Raw genomic sequence first — 16411 nt, forward strand, 5'->3', positions numbered from 1 at the left:
TGTCATCTCGCTTATCTTGGACTCAAACACAAAATAATTTCCAGCTATGCAACCACTTGGTTTAAAAATTCATCAAGCACTTCCATCTCCATTTCCTATATGTACTAAAATCGCTTAGCTGGCATCCCTCGGTGTGAAATTCTGCTTCCTCTAATAAGTTCATTTAAATGCTACACAGAAAACAGGCCATTAAAACGGAGCGAGTCTGCGGTTGCTTCACAGTCAAGTTTTAATAACGGGAACAATGGGGAGGGTCTGTTTGAAAACCAAACACGTGAAAACAATCTGACAAGAAAATTAGGCCACAGATGGAGTGTTAAGAGGACTCAGCGCACGTGTGCGTCTGTGTGTGAAACACAGATTGTTTTTATTCCCTCAGCCTGTAAAAGAAGATATTGTGCCTGATCTGGAGAGGAAAGACTTCACTCTCTACACTGTCTCTTATTTTTGCTTCATTTGGCCTCATCTCATGCACATCTCACCTTCCTGAAGGGAGGCCATTCCTCCTCCTGCTGCATATCCGGGTCATCGCCAGGGTCCTGAGGGTCATCGCTAGGGTCACAGTCCGTGTGAAAGACATTGGCTGTGCTGAGTTTGTAAAGTGGCGTGAGAGCAACACCTGACGCATCCCAGAAACGCACAGTGCCATCCTCATGTCTGTAGACGTACAAATTTTGTTAGAAAATATGAAATACTTGAGTATGCAACTGTGTGTGTGTGTGTGTGTGTGTGCGTCAGAGAAGTGTGAAAGCTCAGATGTGGATTGCTCGCTGTGGTTTTCTTTGGAGGAGATCAGAGCAAATGCCAAAGAGTGAGAATATCTCAGATGCAACTAGCCGGAGTCCCTGCAAAATGACTGGACTGATCATTAGTTTTGTGTTCTTTTGCGAGACAGTTAGCTTAGCCAACACAGTAAACAACATAAGTGGCTGGTTCTGTAACGTTAGCCTTACATGATCACCGCCACTTAAGCTGTGAAGCCAGCCGCAAGCTGAGCAGCTGTGACCTTCTAGACTTTTGTATGGCTTCATTTAGGTTGCTGTGTAACAGGAGGTCTGGAGGATGAGTTTTATTGTGATGTTGATAGTTGTTGAGGAGTCATGTAACAGTCGCTTCTCGCCAGTGTTGAGAACTGCTCACTCAGAGAGCATATCCCTCTGCCAAGGTTTTTTTTTTTTTTCTACTGTAGCTTGTGGATGTTTTCAGGTCAGGACTATCATCAAATATCTGAGGCTGGAACAGATCTGACCATGTGGAGTCAAGTTCCAAGAGTTTCCTCTTCTAAGGCAAAATTGTCCGCCTCGTTTCGATTGCGTAAACCTCAGTTATCAAAATAACCTGCTGTCACCCAGTGGCCCTATGATTGAACTGCCTGAAAATGTAATGGGTTCTTCCATGGCCCATGCAATATCCTTCTAGTTTTTGTGTAACACTGCTGATAATCAGACCAACTCCACTGAGAACATGATCTCCTTGCTGACTTACAGAACACTCAGCTTGGGACTCAAAAGGTCCAGTACAGAGGTTTAATTATAAGTAAAGCAAGGCTAAAAACACGTTTCAGTTTTCTGAGGAAATGTTCATCCAGGGCTTTATATACCTACTTTCCTTCTTTTCTAATTCCTGCATTACAGAGCTCAACTTCTTGTCCTCTGTCTGAATTATTCAAGTATTAGTGGCCCTGTCCTTAAAAACAAGCTATATAATGCCAAGCGATCCAATGCTTTTTCAGACATTTCACTCTAAATCCTGCTTCTGGAGCTGAACACACAGCAATCACATGATCTTTCCTCCTACTTTCACTAAATTCTCAAGTTTAAGTTTCCCCTCTTTCAGCTGTGTTTGAGTCGTGGCGTCTCTCCAAATTCAAATGAACCCAGCTGTCTCACTTCCTCAGTTGAGTCTCATTGCATTCCTCGCCAATCTTGCTTCTACCAAACATCTGTACTTGACAAAATGACTGTAGTTGTCATGGCAACACTGACAAATTCTGTCTGTTTCAAGACAAGTCCCCTGATGCATATGTGTTTTGGGTGAGAAATACAAGTAAAAGTAATCGCTTCCTTAGATGTTTGTTCACTCAAACCTACTAGAGTGGACACGAGTGTGAGTGTGTGTGTGTGTGTGTGTGTGTGTGTGTGTATACGTGTGTATACGTGTGTACCCCGTCAATAACAGCTCCTGTTGCTTGGGAGGAGGAGCCAGGTTCTTCCCTCCACAGATTGGCCAGCTCTACACAAACAAAGATTAGATGTTAATTCTCCCTCTCTCGTAAAATCTCTAGAAAAAAAACTATTAAAATCACGTTAAACTCAACTTAGCAGCAACATATTTTCTGCTCCTTTCCGTTTTGACCTCAGTTCATAATTTCCTGGCTCTGACACACAGGCATGCCCATATGGAGCAAGTGTACACGGCTCACAGAGCTTTTGTTGGCTTTGCTCTGTTAGCGTGCCAGCTTCTTTGGTTTGGCCTCGCACCGACAGACAACCATGATTTACGACCAGCTGTGTGTGTGTGTGTGTGTGTGTGTGTGCGTGCGTGCGTGTGTGTGTAGGGGTGTCAGTCTAATCTGTCACTGATCAAACAGCTGATCAAAGCTACAAAAGCCTTTAACTGCCAGCACCTGCTCTTCGAGTTAACACAATTCCAGCAGGCTGACGGTCAAACTTCCTCACAGCTGCCTCCCTGCCAGCAGTACTAGTAGCAGTACTACGATTAAAAACATCCATTCAACTGCAATATCAGAAATTTTACCTCCACTTATGCTCTTGATGCTGCTTTGAGCCTTGTTTGGCAAACTAAAGCAGCTTAAACTCAAAAACGGCACCAGACAGAAAAAATGTTGAATAAAATCCTGGAAATCCAGGGTGCATAAATTGCATGCTGGTTTGAGTGTATTAATTATTTACACGGATTAACCTGTGTGAGTAGTTTGGCAATTGGCCATAATCTCTTCAAAGGTGTTCTCAGGTTAAAACGCTTTCATGCATCTTGGATTTCCTGTAACTGAATATCCCCACTTGCATGAATAAACCGGTTTACAGGATTATTCTGTCCTCCTAGTCTCCTGGCAACAGCTCCACCAGTCGTCACACATGATACAGTAACTATATTTTTGAGTCAGTGCAACTTGCTCTTCCCAAGTTTTTGTGGGTAACAAAGAAATCCCCACAAAGATAACATTGCAACAGTGCAGACACACTGACAACTGACTGACGCACGCTCTAATTTTAGTGACTGAGGAAGCTTAAAACCCGAGATTCACTTGTAGTCTGCAGCTGACAAAGAAGCTAACTAGAGTGTTCAAAATTCATTAAAATTCCAAAAGGTATTGTAAGCACTGTAGCTTAAAAACTGAGAGCATGATAATCCCATGAATTGAAGCAAGAAGAAAACAAAAAATAATTGTCAATGCCAGGGTTTTATCTCCTGCTCAGTCAGAGGGTCAGAAAGTAAATTTCTACTTGTCCTCTCAAGACTCAAGTTTACTGACTTGTTTAAAAGGTAGAATTTGTACGGGCTTTATTTTAGTCTTAAAGCATTACTTCACCCAAGAAGAGCATTCTACTGTCTTTAAGCTCACAAGACTGCCCTACCTTCCTGCATCACTTCTTTGTGAATCCATGATGTAGAAAAAGCCAGACACGTATTTTTAGCTTGAAGCTCATGAACAGGCGACTGACAGCAAACAAAGAAAAATTGTCTAAAAACGTCCATTCACGAAATCTCAAGCCCATCGTCTGAAAATCTAGATCTTCTCAGTAATCCACAAACACTTGGAGTTGAGCTAAAACACGCTTCCTGTTAGCGAGCAAAACGCTTCAACTGAAAGCACTGGTCGCCCTCAAAAGTGCTTCTGCAGGGTAGCGCCAAGCCGGCAGTGCTATAGTTCATTTGTTTTTCGCTTAAATCAGAGTGCTTGTGGGTTACCGAGCTTTGGCTGGATAAAGACGATGTGGATCATACGGAACAATGTGTTGAGTTTTTAAAAAGTCTTACTGTTGCAAGCCATCAGTATTAGCTTCTAGCTAAGTACACAAGGCTGGCTCTTTCTGCATTCTGGAGTCACAAAGAAGTGATGCAGGAGGAAAAAAGAACAACTTTTTGAGTTCCAAACATCTATTTGAATATTTCGAAAGGTATTTTTTGGTCAAGTACAGCTTTAACATGCTAGCACCAGTGTGCCTTGTTTGTAATACAACTTTGTTCCTCAAGAGGTGACAGTGAGTCATAAAGCACACAGAGCTTTATTCCGACCGCTTGCCAGAGCTTGTCAGCTGGTGAAAGTGTGTCAGTGTGGACCATAGCTGTACGTATTATAGGTGTTTATTCAAATATATAAAACAGGGAGGACAGTGCCAATCACCTCATCACTGGAGACATATTTTGAAGCTTTGGTACAGAGAGGTTTCCGTTTATGATCGACTCACTCAGGACAAATCCTAATGGCTGAACAGGACCAAACTGCCTACCCTTGCTCATTAAGTCCTGTTGAAACTTTACACACCGCATTGCGCTTCTCACCCTGTGTGTGTGCTCACGGCCCTGCTGAGCTTTGCCTGCATTGATCAGCCTCTCCCAGAGTTTGGGAGGGACACTTGAGATGTGGCAGGAACATGTGATGGCTGAGGAGTGGAGAGGAGCCAGGTAGGGAGTGGGTACAGTTGGCCACCCAGGGGTCTGGAGGTCGATGACAACCAGCTCCTCTTCGAGTAACACGACCAACGCAGACGGGTCATCTACGTCTGTAAGAAGGAAGCTCGTCAAACATTTAGACTAGAAATAACTAGAATTTAAGGGAACCAGACAATTTGACCAGCTACACCTCGAAAACGCCTTGCAGCCCCCTCACCTTTCGCACGCTCCAAGTTGTGGACTGTAAAGAAGTCGATGACTCGGGATGTGAAGTCGAGGGTGATGTGCTCTTTGTCCTGCTGGATGGTCAGACAATGGCGGTCTCCGTAGCTGGCTCTGGGCATCCCTCCACTGTACAACAGCACTGGGGAGCTGTAGGGCGCAGCGCAGGTGCAGTAAACATGAATGAACTTCCATTTAAGGACACACGCGAGTAAGAAGGCACCGATGAAGGGAAGTCACTTCAGGTCTCTACATTTTGTTAGTACAGAAAAGAAGTACTTTTTCCTTCGTTCTATTTCAAGGTGCACAAGACCGACAACTGAGAGTTTCCAACATATTTTACAACTTTTAAACATTAATTTAGAATTCTGAAGTTTACAAATGTCCCATTTGCAGTGAATGTCAATTTCTTCTCAACATCTTTTCATCTTTCTGTATCTTTTCCCAGACTTCTTGGGACAGGAGATAATAGTATTGGCAACATAAAATAAAAGATGACAAAATAGTTTGAAATCTAAAAAAAGAAAAGAAAAAAATACAGTAAATAGAATTAAAAAAAAAAAAGTATTAACAATAATGAGCCAACACACAGGGTTAAGATTACTGGCGATGCGTTCCAAAGCCTGTTGACCAGAATAATTGCTCATGCACTGTAACTTGTGTGTCACAACATAAGAGTGAATGACTCACCCTGTCTCTGTTGTCCTCCACAGGATCTTGTTGATAGCTTTACAGGGAAATGGACCTGCAACAAACAACCACCAGAAGTTAAACAACATTTAGCAAGTCATTGTTGGGAGGCAAAATCAATCTAAAATTTAAATTTAACCATTGACATTCTAGATTATAGTCATCATTGTCATCTTAACAAAGAAGTGGCCAGGTCCGACAACCCCCCCCCCCCCCCACCCCCACTGACCCCAACAGTAACCAGAAATCACGAGATTGAGTCCCTGAGTCACAATATGCCACCAACCATGGTTCATTTAGTTGTGGTCACCCACTGGACATTTGTCTCTCATGTCCAGGAGGGAAAAGATGCCCAGACAGAACTGGGAAATACACTGATGATGTACTTTGTTCCATTTTTTTGTTTTGTACCGTTTCAATGACTCAGAATGTTTTATGTGTATTGAAATGAAGGAGAGGACTCTGGACTCTTCACTCCACTCTACAACCAATTTAACTTCTGACTGTGAAACGCTTTATCACAACCTTTGTGCAAATAAACCAAACTTGTTGTGCTGTATATTAAATATAGTGAAACTGTCCAATCATTTTATACGTACACACAGAACCAAGATACACTATTTTGCTGTCTAAATGAGTCTGATGACAAGCTGTTTTCACACAATGTTTTCAGAAATATCAGGCGATATAACAGTATCAATCCATTGTGTCACATTCCTCATTACGTTAACGACCAATTTGATAAATATTTATGGGCGTGTGATTTTTCATTCACAAGCAGAAATCATTATACACATTTACTGTATATATCAACATCAAAAGAATATGTTCTCTGTTGTTTTCTCCCATATCACCAAGCCCTGCTGTGTAGCTATCATTCAGACGACAGATAGAAGCTAATTATGTGGAACATTAGCTGCTCTAGTTCCTCACCAGCCCTGGGTAACCCTCCATTGAAGCATGGCTCCAACACACATAAGCTGTTAGCTGAAGAACACAGATGTGTGTGTGTGTGTGTGTGTGTGTGCGCGCGCGTGTGTGTACATTTCTCACCGTATGGAATGTTGGAGGACACCGGCTGGTGATTGTAGGTGTTGCTGTTGGCAACAGCCCAGACTGAGTAGCCACCATCGTTATGGGAACTGACAAATATGCTTCCAGAACGTTCCCACACCAGGCTCTCCAGCTGCTGTAGGGGTTACACACACACACACACACACAAGACTCAGTACTGATGACAACTATAATATTTATAGAACATATAATCAGCTCTGTGTTAATAATAGCCGTATGATGATAAGTAATCCAGTGACAGTAACCGTCTGGTTTTCACTCCAACATGAATGGGAGATGGCAGTATTATTCCTCATCCCCAGACACAGACACTCCAAGCCACCACACTCATGCACAATGCAGTCCATTTGCCAAAAAAAGAGAGGCAAACACACAACATGTTTGACATTTTATTTGCCCCACTGCTTAATATTTTCTCAAAATTCTCAAAAATACTGTGAAAATATCAGTAACATCATCATTGATTACTGAAGCCTGATATTCAAAATCATGACAGTCCGAGTATTATTAGTATTATTATAGTGTTATTGGAGCGCATCTTTGAGTAGCTGGGGACAGTCTTAAATAGTCATTGTTCGGTGATATCACGGTCCCGTCAATTTCATGATATCGTTGTCACAAAAGTGGCTTCATGGATACATGATGGTTTCAATATAAAGGTATTCTGGGGAAAAAAGGGTAGTGTTTTTTCCCCCACCATGAAGCAGAGTGAGTACCTATCATCTCTTTAGTCGTAGATTGTGACTGGCAGATGCAACAAGTGCCGAGGGAGAACAGAGTGATACGGTTTCTGAGGTTGCGGATGCTCCAGCGATTTTTCAGATCTGACATCCATCCATCCATTGTCTTCCATTTATTCCTGTGAAGGGTCACGGGGGGCTGGAGCCTATCCCAGCAGCTACGGGCGAGAGGCGGGGTTCACCCTGGACAGGTCACCAGTCCATCACAGGACCAACACACAGAGACAGACAACCATTCACACTCACAGTCACACCTACGGTCAATTTAGAGTATCAATCAGCCTCGTCCTGTCTTGATGTCTTTGGACTGTGGGAGGAAGCTGGAGTACCAGAGAGAACCCACACAGGAACAGGGAGAACATGGAGACTCACACAGAAAGATCCTGTGATGGAGCCGGGACTCGAACCCAGAACCTTCTTGCTGTGAGGCCACAGTGCTGACCACTACACCACCATGCCGCCTCAGATCTCACATGTTAAAACATTTTGTTATCCCAGTGTCAAGAAATTACAGAAGGAGAAAACTTGATGGAAAGCAGATAAACTAAATGTTGGCACAAAGCCACAGAAGAGGCTGAAAACAGCGGTCAGACTTTAAAACAAAGAACTGCATGAAAAACATTTTGAGGTTTATTTTGGTTTCCTTAAATATTTGTGTTCTATAATGTTGATTTATGATGTTAAATAGCATTTTGTGTCACTTAAGAATGCACAAAAGGGCATAACTATATTATTACTATATTAACTATATGACAAAATTGATTATATATGTATGTATATATAAACACACACACACACGTAGCTATGAATGTGTTGTGCATAATAAATCTACTTCTCTGTAACTGCTTGTAAGTCTGTTTTTAGTCATTGTCAACTCTGAGGCTGAGCATGAATAAACCAGAGACACACTTCAACATGTTCCCCATTGTTCAAGCCTGAGGGATTAACTGGGGAACATGGTCACGTAAAAAGGTACATGACTTTTATGATAGTCTAGGATTTGCTCTGCTACCTGCTTGCCCAGGAAGAGCTGGTCAGCATGATGGGTGTTCAGATCCCACAGGACCACCAGGCCTCGGCTGTAGCCAATCAGAATCTTCCCAGCCTGCTGAGGATGTTCCTGGAGAGATTCCACGGGTCCTAATGATTTTCCACATCTGTAGTCATCCGGCAGGCTGGAAAAGCAAAACATACACTGTTTACTGACCAAAACCAGCAGTCTGTATCATTGATAACCAGTAACATATATCGTCAACATGTATTTTTAGTTGCCACTAAACACCAAACAAAAACTGATGACACCTCGTCTGAGGTGACTGAATTATCAGTTGGGCTTCAATGGATATCAGGACATTCACATACAACACGGGGGACCAGCAGAGACGAAGCCAATAAACCTCATCACATTTGAAATCATTATGAAGGGCTTCAACTATATTACTTCAGAATTTAAAACTTTTGATATGATATTGTCAAAGGATATAAAGGAGAAGCACGATACGTCTCCTCTTAGTGTTTGTTACAAGTCATGTTCATTTATTCACAGGTTATAAAATTATAATTAAGTGACAAAAAAGTCTACTAACACAACTTTAAACAACATGCAAGATGAGGAAGATTCAAGGCACGAGGGAAAGATCTGTGAATATTGATAATCCAGCTGCTAAGAGGAGTGCAGGGATCTGAAAACACTCAGAAGCAAAGCTCAGCATAAAAACAAATGAATAATGTAAATGACAACGAGGATGAAAACGATCCATCAGTTGTATAAACTAATAGCGCAGCTCAGGCTGCTCTTACAATAACAGTGAAATCAATATCAAGCTGGAGCTGAGCTGCTGGACAATGTGAACAAACATTCCTCTGAGGCAGCAGAGGAATGTAAAGCAGGACACACCCTCGAGATGTCAGAGGATTCCCTCTGTGAAAGGGAGAGAAAAGAGGAGAAAACAGCAGAGGAGGAGGACAGAAGACTCCCAAACTAACCATCATGGGGGAACAGACAAGAAAGCACTGCAGCTTTGTGGGCTCTTTGCTGCAGATCAAGCAGAGCCATCGCTCAAGAACACAAGGGACGAGAGTCTGCCAGCCACACACGCACACACGCACACACAAACGATCCAACTGCTTTGGTAGGGTTCACTGGGGAAGATCCTCTCCGGAAGCACAGAGGCAGAAACATTCCCAACACAGCATTCCATTGTCTCCATCTCTCCGTACACAAGTATTTTTAGGGAATCCAGCATCCTGCTCTGTCCTGGTGATGAGCCACACAGTGAGAGAGAGTGTGTGTGTGTGTGTGTGTGTGTGTGTGTGTGTGTGTGTGTGTGTGTGTGTGTGTGTGTGTGTGTGTGTGTGTGTGTGTGTGTGTGTGTATGCATGCGTGCGTGTACGTGTGCATGTCAGAGATTCAGCCTAAACACTTCCCCGACCGGAACACCGCATTTTGGCAGCCTGTACAAAGCCTCACTGTCTAAAACCTCCCCTCTTTTGCGCACGCGCACACACACACACACACACACACACACACACACACACACACACACCTTATCAGGGCCCTTGTTAGGCCTCCGTTCTGCTCACTTCCCTACACAAGCCTGGTTAATGAGGGGTTGGCCAACCAGTCAGACAGTCACACAGCATAAAGACACACAACAGAAGCTCTGTGATACACTGCCAGTGTATCGGTACTAGAATGCAGTGAGGAAAGCTGCTGCATTCTAGCTAAAGTCTGCTTTCTCGTAAGTGCAATAAAAAATATACAATCAATACTTAAACTGTATTTAATGGTGCTGTCAGACATACAAACAGTTTCGGCAATGAAGTCTCCATGAGAACCACAAACCCTTAAGTTGCTTTCCAGTGAATAATTCATCCTTAAAGCATTTTTTTTTAAAATACAGGATATGTCAATGCAGCACTTTCAATTTATTTTATTTAGGGTTCAACCATTAACACGCAACAATGCAAAACCCTGACATCAACAATATGCAACATAACGCAGACCCTTACGCCAAAAAACACCTCAACTGAAATATAGGAAACTATCAATGAGAGACAGAGAGGTCAGCGTCTGAAGATAGAAAAAAGAAAAAATGAGCTTACTGATGGAGGCTTGTGAAATGTTGTCTCCTTCTACCGATTCATGGCTATTCCCAGAGACAGGAACAGTGAAGTAACTCAATGGTGATGCTTAACAGCAATGTCTCCAGCTTCCAGAAGCTGTGTGCACAACCTAGCGACATGAGACCAAGCATTGCCATGCAAGGCAAGGATCAACATCCTGGCATCCAACTGCATTCATGTTCCTTTCGACGATCTGCATCTGACATCCACGATACATGCAACACAAACCAAACCTCCACCATCATCACAAGCCTCTCAGGTAACACTCACAGAGAACCCTTCTCCAATATAGAGACAATGTAGAGTCTGTTCCTGTGTCGAGACAGCAGTCTGTGAGGGCGACTGACAATGAAGCAGGTTCTCACAGGTGGATGCCAACTGTCTACGCAGAGATTCTCCACACGACTCAGCCGTAGAGTATCTATACCTCTGTGGGTATCAAGAAAATAAACACCCGTAGCCAATTGCAACAAGCCAACTGCTTTCAAATTATTCAGTGACCTTTTATTGACCCCATTATCAGAAACCCCTGAGGAGTGAGGATGCCTTTAATCAGTATCTTGATATTCTGCACCTGTTAAAGATATTTATTATCTTGGCAAAGTTGCTCACAACAGTGATATCAAGACATTTACAGGGGACAGAACAAACTGATTGCAATGAAATAGTTACGTAACTAAAGTGTTGTAATTCTTGGAAAAGCACGGATCAGCAGTTCAATCTGAGGGAATGTGTTTGTGCTGCTGCAACAGCACCATCACACAGTGCTTTGCTCTAGTTCCCTGCAGAAGCCTCATCCATGGCTGCACACCACCCTGCAGTAACGCTGAGGCTGGACAAAATAACTGAGACTCCTTATAACCTCATAGTTCATCAAAAAGAGTGGTTTAGCATTAAATATGTTTCTTTCCTTTTCAATCAGAATGCCTCTTTGCTTCGACTGTTGTTCAGAATTTGGTCAATTATAGTTCGTGGTGTTTGCACAGCTTGTGCACAGGGCATGTTGGTCTTCACTATTATGGGGTGTGTGTGTGTGTGTGTGTCTGTCTCCTCTTGGTCTACTCTCACAGCGGTGTGCAGGTCTAAGCATTCTCATGGTCTCTGAACAACACGACCCTGACCTGCCCGCTGTTGCCATGGTCAAGAGGGATATTTGTCTCTGTGTGGTGTGTGTGTGTGTGTGTGTGTGTGTGTGTGTGTGTGTGTGTGTGTGACCTGCTGAGCTGGAGCTGTGATTGAGGGAAGTATTCAAAGTAAAACAGACCGTGATAAATTAGAGAGAATGAGAACCATGTTCTTAAAAAGGAAGAGTAAGAAAGAAAGTGCTTAAATGTGTTAATATGTGATGAAGTGACATTCCAAGACGTATTCAGTCTAATGTCTCAGTGAATATCACGTCTAAGGATAAACTTGACAAAAACAAAAAACACAGCACCTCCTTATAGTTGCCTTCCCTGAAATCTTTTATCCGACAGTCTCACCTCTGTGTGACCTGATCCTGGAGCAGCGTTTGGTTCTCCTTCAGAGAGAGACGGGGCAAATCCAGGAAGTATACGCCACCACCCTCTGTTCCAATGCAGAGCAGGTCACATGACCTCAACAAGAGGAGGACAGTCACTCGAGTAGTGCTGGGAGAAAGAGGAGAGACAAGAGTGAAGCTGCAGTCACGCCACCTTTGACTCCCTGGGCATTTTAATGAGGAACAAGGTGAAGTGATGAAAGGATGTAATTAGAGCCATTGAAGCATTATGCTGCGTTCATGACAACTCTGAGGTTTGAATTTCAACCCACAGATTTTAGACACCATTGCACTTACATTGTAGTCGACTTGGAGGACAAAAAAAAAAAAGGGACACACCCCAGATAGGTGCCAAATAAAACCTCAAAAGAAGAAGAAAGATAGGCCCAAAAAATTGTTCTTCTTCCCATTAAGAATAAAAGTCACCATTTTTATGTTCAGAGAAATCGAAGTTCTGAAAATATTAATTGCCAACCAGTAATTTCTAAATTGGATACCATTCAAATCATTTTTTAACAACTCTGAGCTAATTTTTTCCCTGACCTCAGAGCCGTCATGAACACAGCATTAGTCCTGGCAAAAACACTGCGTTGTCAAATTTGTTTTTGTTTTTTTTATTTTATTTTATCTTAACACCTTTTTGGAAAAAACATTGCATTCGCTGCAAGAGTGTCTTTCCTAAACAACAAACTCAACAATAACACTGAAGCTGTAAAATTACAAAAACAGGCTCCCATGTACCTGCAGCTCTCAATACCAGGTCTTCCTGGAAGGTTGTAGCTGCCCACTTCCTGTAGACTGACCACGCCCTCTCTCTTCACCCCTCCCACCTCCTTGGGGGCTGCTGCCACAAGCTCCCACAGGTGAATGGTATTGTCATCCAAAAGTGAGAGCAGGTGGCCCTAGAACATTACAAACCAGTTATTATTGTCTAACATTAGTTTCATTATCATTGTTTTTTTTAGTTTTTACTGGCACAGATCTCACCTGTCCAGGCAGGAAGTGGAGTTGTGTAACAGCGGTGGTGTCTTTGTGTAGTCCTGTGAACTCCACGCCAGGCGCCCCGTAACTGGAAGGATCCCGTCAAGGAAACACTCAACACAGCAAACTTTCAAACTGACCGACCTGATCACATCTTCACATAAATTATTCATCCCTGCAAGTCTTCGGTCAGCAGTTTGCAGACAAACGACCTCCTAGTTCAGCAGCTGCAAAATAATCACCACAGCAGATTCTAATCTGTGTGAGGTGTGTTGACATACATTTGGTGAGTTTAACCAAATATATGTTGGATATTGCGGTTGTCTTGGCAGAGCAAAGAATGAGATGCATGTACGAACTTCATGTATGCAGAGATTTGATCTTAAATTGTGCGCGTGAACGTGCTCTTAACAAACCGTGAGCTGATACTTTGTGAGCTGAAATATTATCATCGCCCAAAGGGCTATTTCCACGGAGGAAAATGACCTACGAATACACCAATCAAAAATATTCGCACTCATCAAACAGCATCGTCATCTTGAGAGGCTCAGCAGGCCAAGATGGAGGGAATTTTACTACAGTTGCTGAACAGCTGAGGAGACCATCCCCAAATTCAACAATTCCATTCAAACAAAGTCTAAAATCATATCCTGAACAAGGTGCTCACTGGCCAGAGGGAACGCAACTCCTCCTATGACTCCACACTTTGAAGAATGGTGATGATAGAATCCTGCATTATTACCTTTAATAGTAAGTTCAGTTTTTATAAAAACACAGATAAGCCCTCAGACGCAGGAGGAGGTGGCCAATAAGTCACTCTCTCAGTGGTTGAATGCATCACCCCACTTTGCAAACCACCACTTTATGGTTTGCATTACAATTTATAAACACTGAACTAAACGGCCAAACTCATTCTTAGCGGTGGAAAGATGTGGGCTTCGAAAGGACAAAAAAAAATAAAGAAAAAGAGAAAATAAAGCAAACTAAATTTCAAATCTGATCAGCATCACCACTATAGCATGAAGCCACATAAAAACATGCCTTCTAGCTCACAGAAGAAGAAAACATGTCTGGGGGAGAGAGATGGTGAAGGCAGCACTTAGAAAACTGTTAAAACTGGTAATTCTGCGCTGTAAACCAGCAAGAAACGGTTAGTAGGGAAGAAATTAGACCAGTGTAAGAAAACTCAGAGCAATTACCAACACCAGATGACGCAGATGCTTCAAATCACCTCTCTGTGCATATGTTTGTTTGTGTGTGTGTGTGTGTGTGTGTGTGTGTGTATATTGTTGGCCCAATAAATGAAGCTGAACTATTCAATTAAAAGCTACACAGCTATGCTAAATTGGGCTAAACTGAATTAGCACCGTCTCGCTAGAAGCAAGGAACACACTTGTGAGTAATACTGACACACTTAAGCACACTGCTTACATAAGCCTGTGGGAATATGGATTAAAAATGAAGGAAATATGAGGGGATCTTTTGGGGTTCTCATTATTATGTGACTGTGTATAAAAAGCTGTTCTTTTTTCTTCTTCTCCTCTGCATTCCAACCACCATTGTGTTATTTTATCTTGGCTGGATTTCATATTTCTCTTTTCATGCTCTCACCTTCCATTTTCACATCTTTATTTCACTTGTATACGTTTTTCCAGGAAGACTTTTCCGGGCTGCCGTGTCGCTCAACTCTGAACCCTTTAAGAGGGAAATCAGTGAACTTAGTCAGCAGCATTCCTTCACTCTCTTTTTAATCTTCCCTGCTTTCTGACAGCGCTGTTCGTCCCTCCAACTTACATCAATCATTCCCACGTCTGTAGTTTTGGTGAAAACTCGTCATTCTGCAGGGATTCTCATGCTCTGTCAACATACCTGCTCTCCAATACATTTTCCTTCCACTCACCCCCCCCCCCCAACCACCCCTTTGCTCGTCCCCTCCCTATAATGAATCCCCGGAGGCCCAACCTAGTGTGATACTAGCATTCCTCACGCTGTCACTTCCTGTGCCCAGATTTTATTCCCTGCAATAACACATGCCTCAAACAGCTGGAGGTGTGAGCAGGAAAGCCACATAGGGTGTAAAATACAAGTCTGCATAAACAGAAGGGTGGAGGGCAGTGAGACAGTGATGAATGAAGCCGTTTGCTGAAAATCCCATTTTTCTGACAGCTTAATATAACCAAACTGAGAAAGCGAAAACAAAACAAAGATGTGTCTGAAAGGCAGTGCAGCAGGGTCAATGAAATGAGAAGAAATAAGGAATTGTTGACTGTAAGACATTTAAGAAAACAGTGTTGTGCAGCTGTGATGGAACCCTGCAGCACCTCTGACAGACAGCAGCTGAATAACAGAGTGGAGATCTGTGTTGCCGTTAAGAGGCAGGACAAACACATCCAAGCTGTGGTGATGACGACTGACAAGCTTGAGAAAGATGTGGCACATGGTTGGCAGATTCCACTCGCCACACACTTCCTCAATCTAGTGATGTCAGAGGACCACCAGTGGAGGGATTCCCCTGCCATAATGTCATCACCTCCTCATGAGAGACAGCTGTACATGAGTATGTGTTTCCTCTGAATTAAGCACCCCCCAGGGATCTACTCACTGGCCAATATACAAGTCCCCCATTGTTCCTGGGGCAGATCATAAAAGTGCTGGATGAATACATACAACTTATCAGCTTGCCTCTACTTTAAACTGACCTCTGGTTAACCACAAAACCGTAACCCCAGAAATTAAAGAAAGGCGGGGGGGGGGGGCATTTACAGAAATTTTCTATTAATATTATAAGACAAAAGGTTTAATTCAGACTTTGTATAGAACACTAGAATGATTATGATGCTGAGGGAATTTATCAAAGCATTACATCCCGCATTTTTCATAGGCCATGGAAAGGATTCAAAAATTTATTGTAGATTGTGATGTTGCTTAAAAATAATGCTGGGCGCTAAATGAGGATGACAATATCCCATAGAAAATCCTTTTTTCCCCTCTGCTGGACAAAGCATGATAATCAGAAATGGACTGATTAGAAATGAAAGGGCTCAGTTTGATATCAGCTGACACAAAATTTGCTGGACAAAAGGAAAAAGTATCACTGGTGATTGTCAACATGTAAAAAAAAATAAATAAAAAAAATCAGTCCACAACTGGACTTTTAAAGTTCATGTAAACGCATTATTTGTGAATGAAGATGTACTTCTCAAATTCACAAAAACAAACCTGGATAATACAGAAGGAAATGGAGTTACTCCGGCATGCATTCAACCACAAATTTGCTTTGTTCATGTTCCGTGGTCTTGCTGCAGTGTTTAACCTGGAAGTTGAACAATGGCCGGAACGTGAGCAACCTGTGATTAGCATCTTACTAGCAGTGATCTATTCTATCAGTCTGCAGGTTTATGACAGTGCACAACTTAGCTGT

General features: G+C 42.6%; 1 protein-coding gene across 1 annotated transcript in view; it reads right to left on the reverse strand.

The window, feature by feature from the left end:
* The window catches only part of llgl1 (LLGL scribble cell polarity complex component 1), a 35274-nt gene that overhangs the window by 9090 nt on the left and 9773 nt on the right, over positions 1 to 16411 (reverse strand). The window contains exons 3-12 of the mRNA XM_086186313.1: positions 12997 to 13078; positions 12751 to 12911; positions 11972 to 12118; positions 8377 to 8539; positions 6604 to 6739; positions 5551 to 5605; positions 4856 to 5010; positions 4528 to 4748; positions 2165 to 2232; positions 483 to 657 (exon numbers count right to left, since the gene is read on the reverse strand). Of these exons, the coding sequence (XP_086042439.1) occupies positions 483 to 657; positions 2165 to 2232; positions 4528 to 4748; positions 4856 to 5010; positions 5551 to 5605; positions 6604 to 6739; positions 8377 to 8539; positions 11972 to 12118; positions 12751 to 12911; positions 12997 to 13078 (1363 nt within the window). The remainder of the gene's footprint in view (positions 1 to 482; positions 658 to 2164; positions 2233 to 4527; positions 4749 to 4855; positions 5011 to 5550; positions 5606 to 6603; positions 6740 to 8376; positions 8540 to 11971; positions 12119 to 12750; positions 12912 to 12996; positions 13079 to 16411) is intronic.

Source organism: Aulostomus chinensis, chromosome 18, assembly GCF_037954235.1.
Source record: "Aulostomus chinensis isolate RoL2024-O1b breed Wild chromosome 18, RoL_Achi_v1.0, whole genome shotgun sequence".
NCBI classification, from domain to species: domain Eukaryota; kingdom Metazoa; phylum Chordata; class Actinopteri; order Syngnathiformes; family Aulostomidae; genus Aulostomus; species Aulostomus chinensis.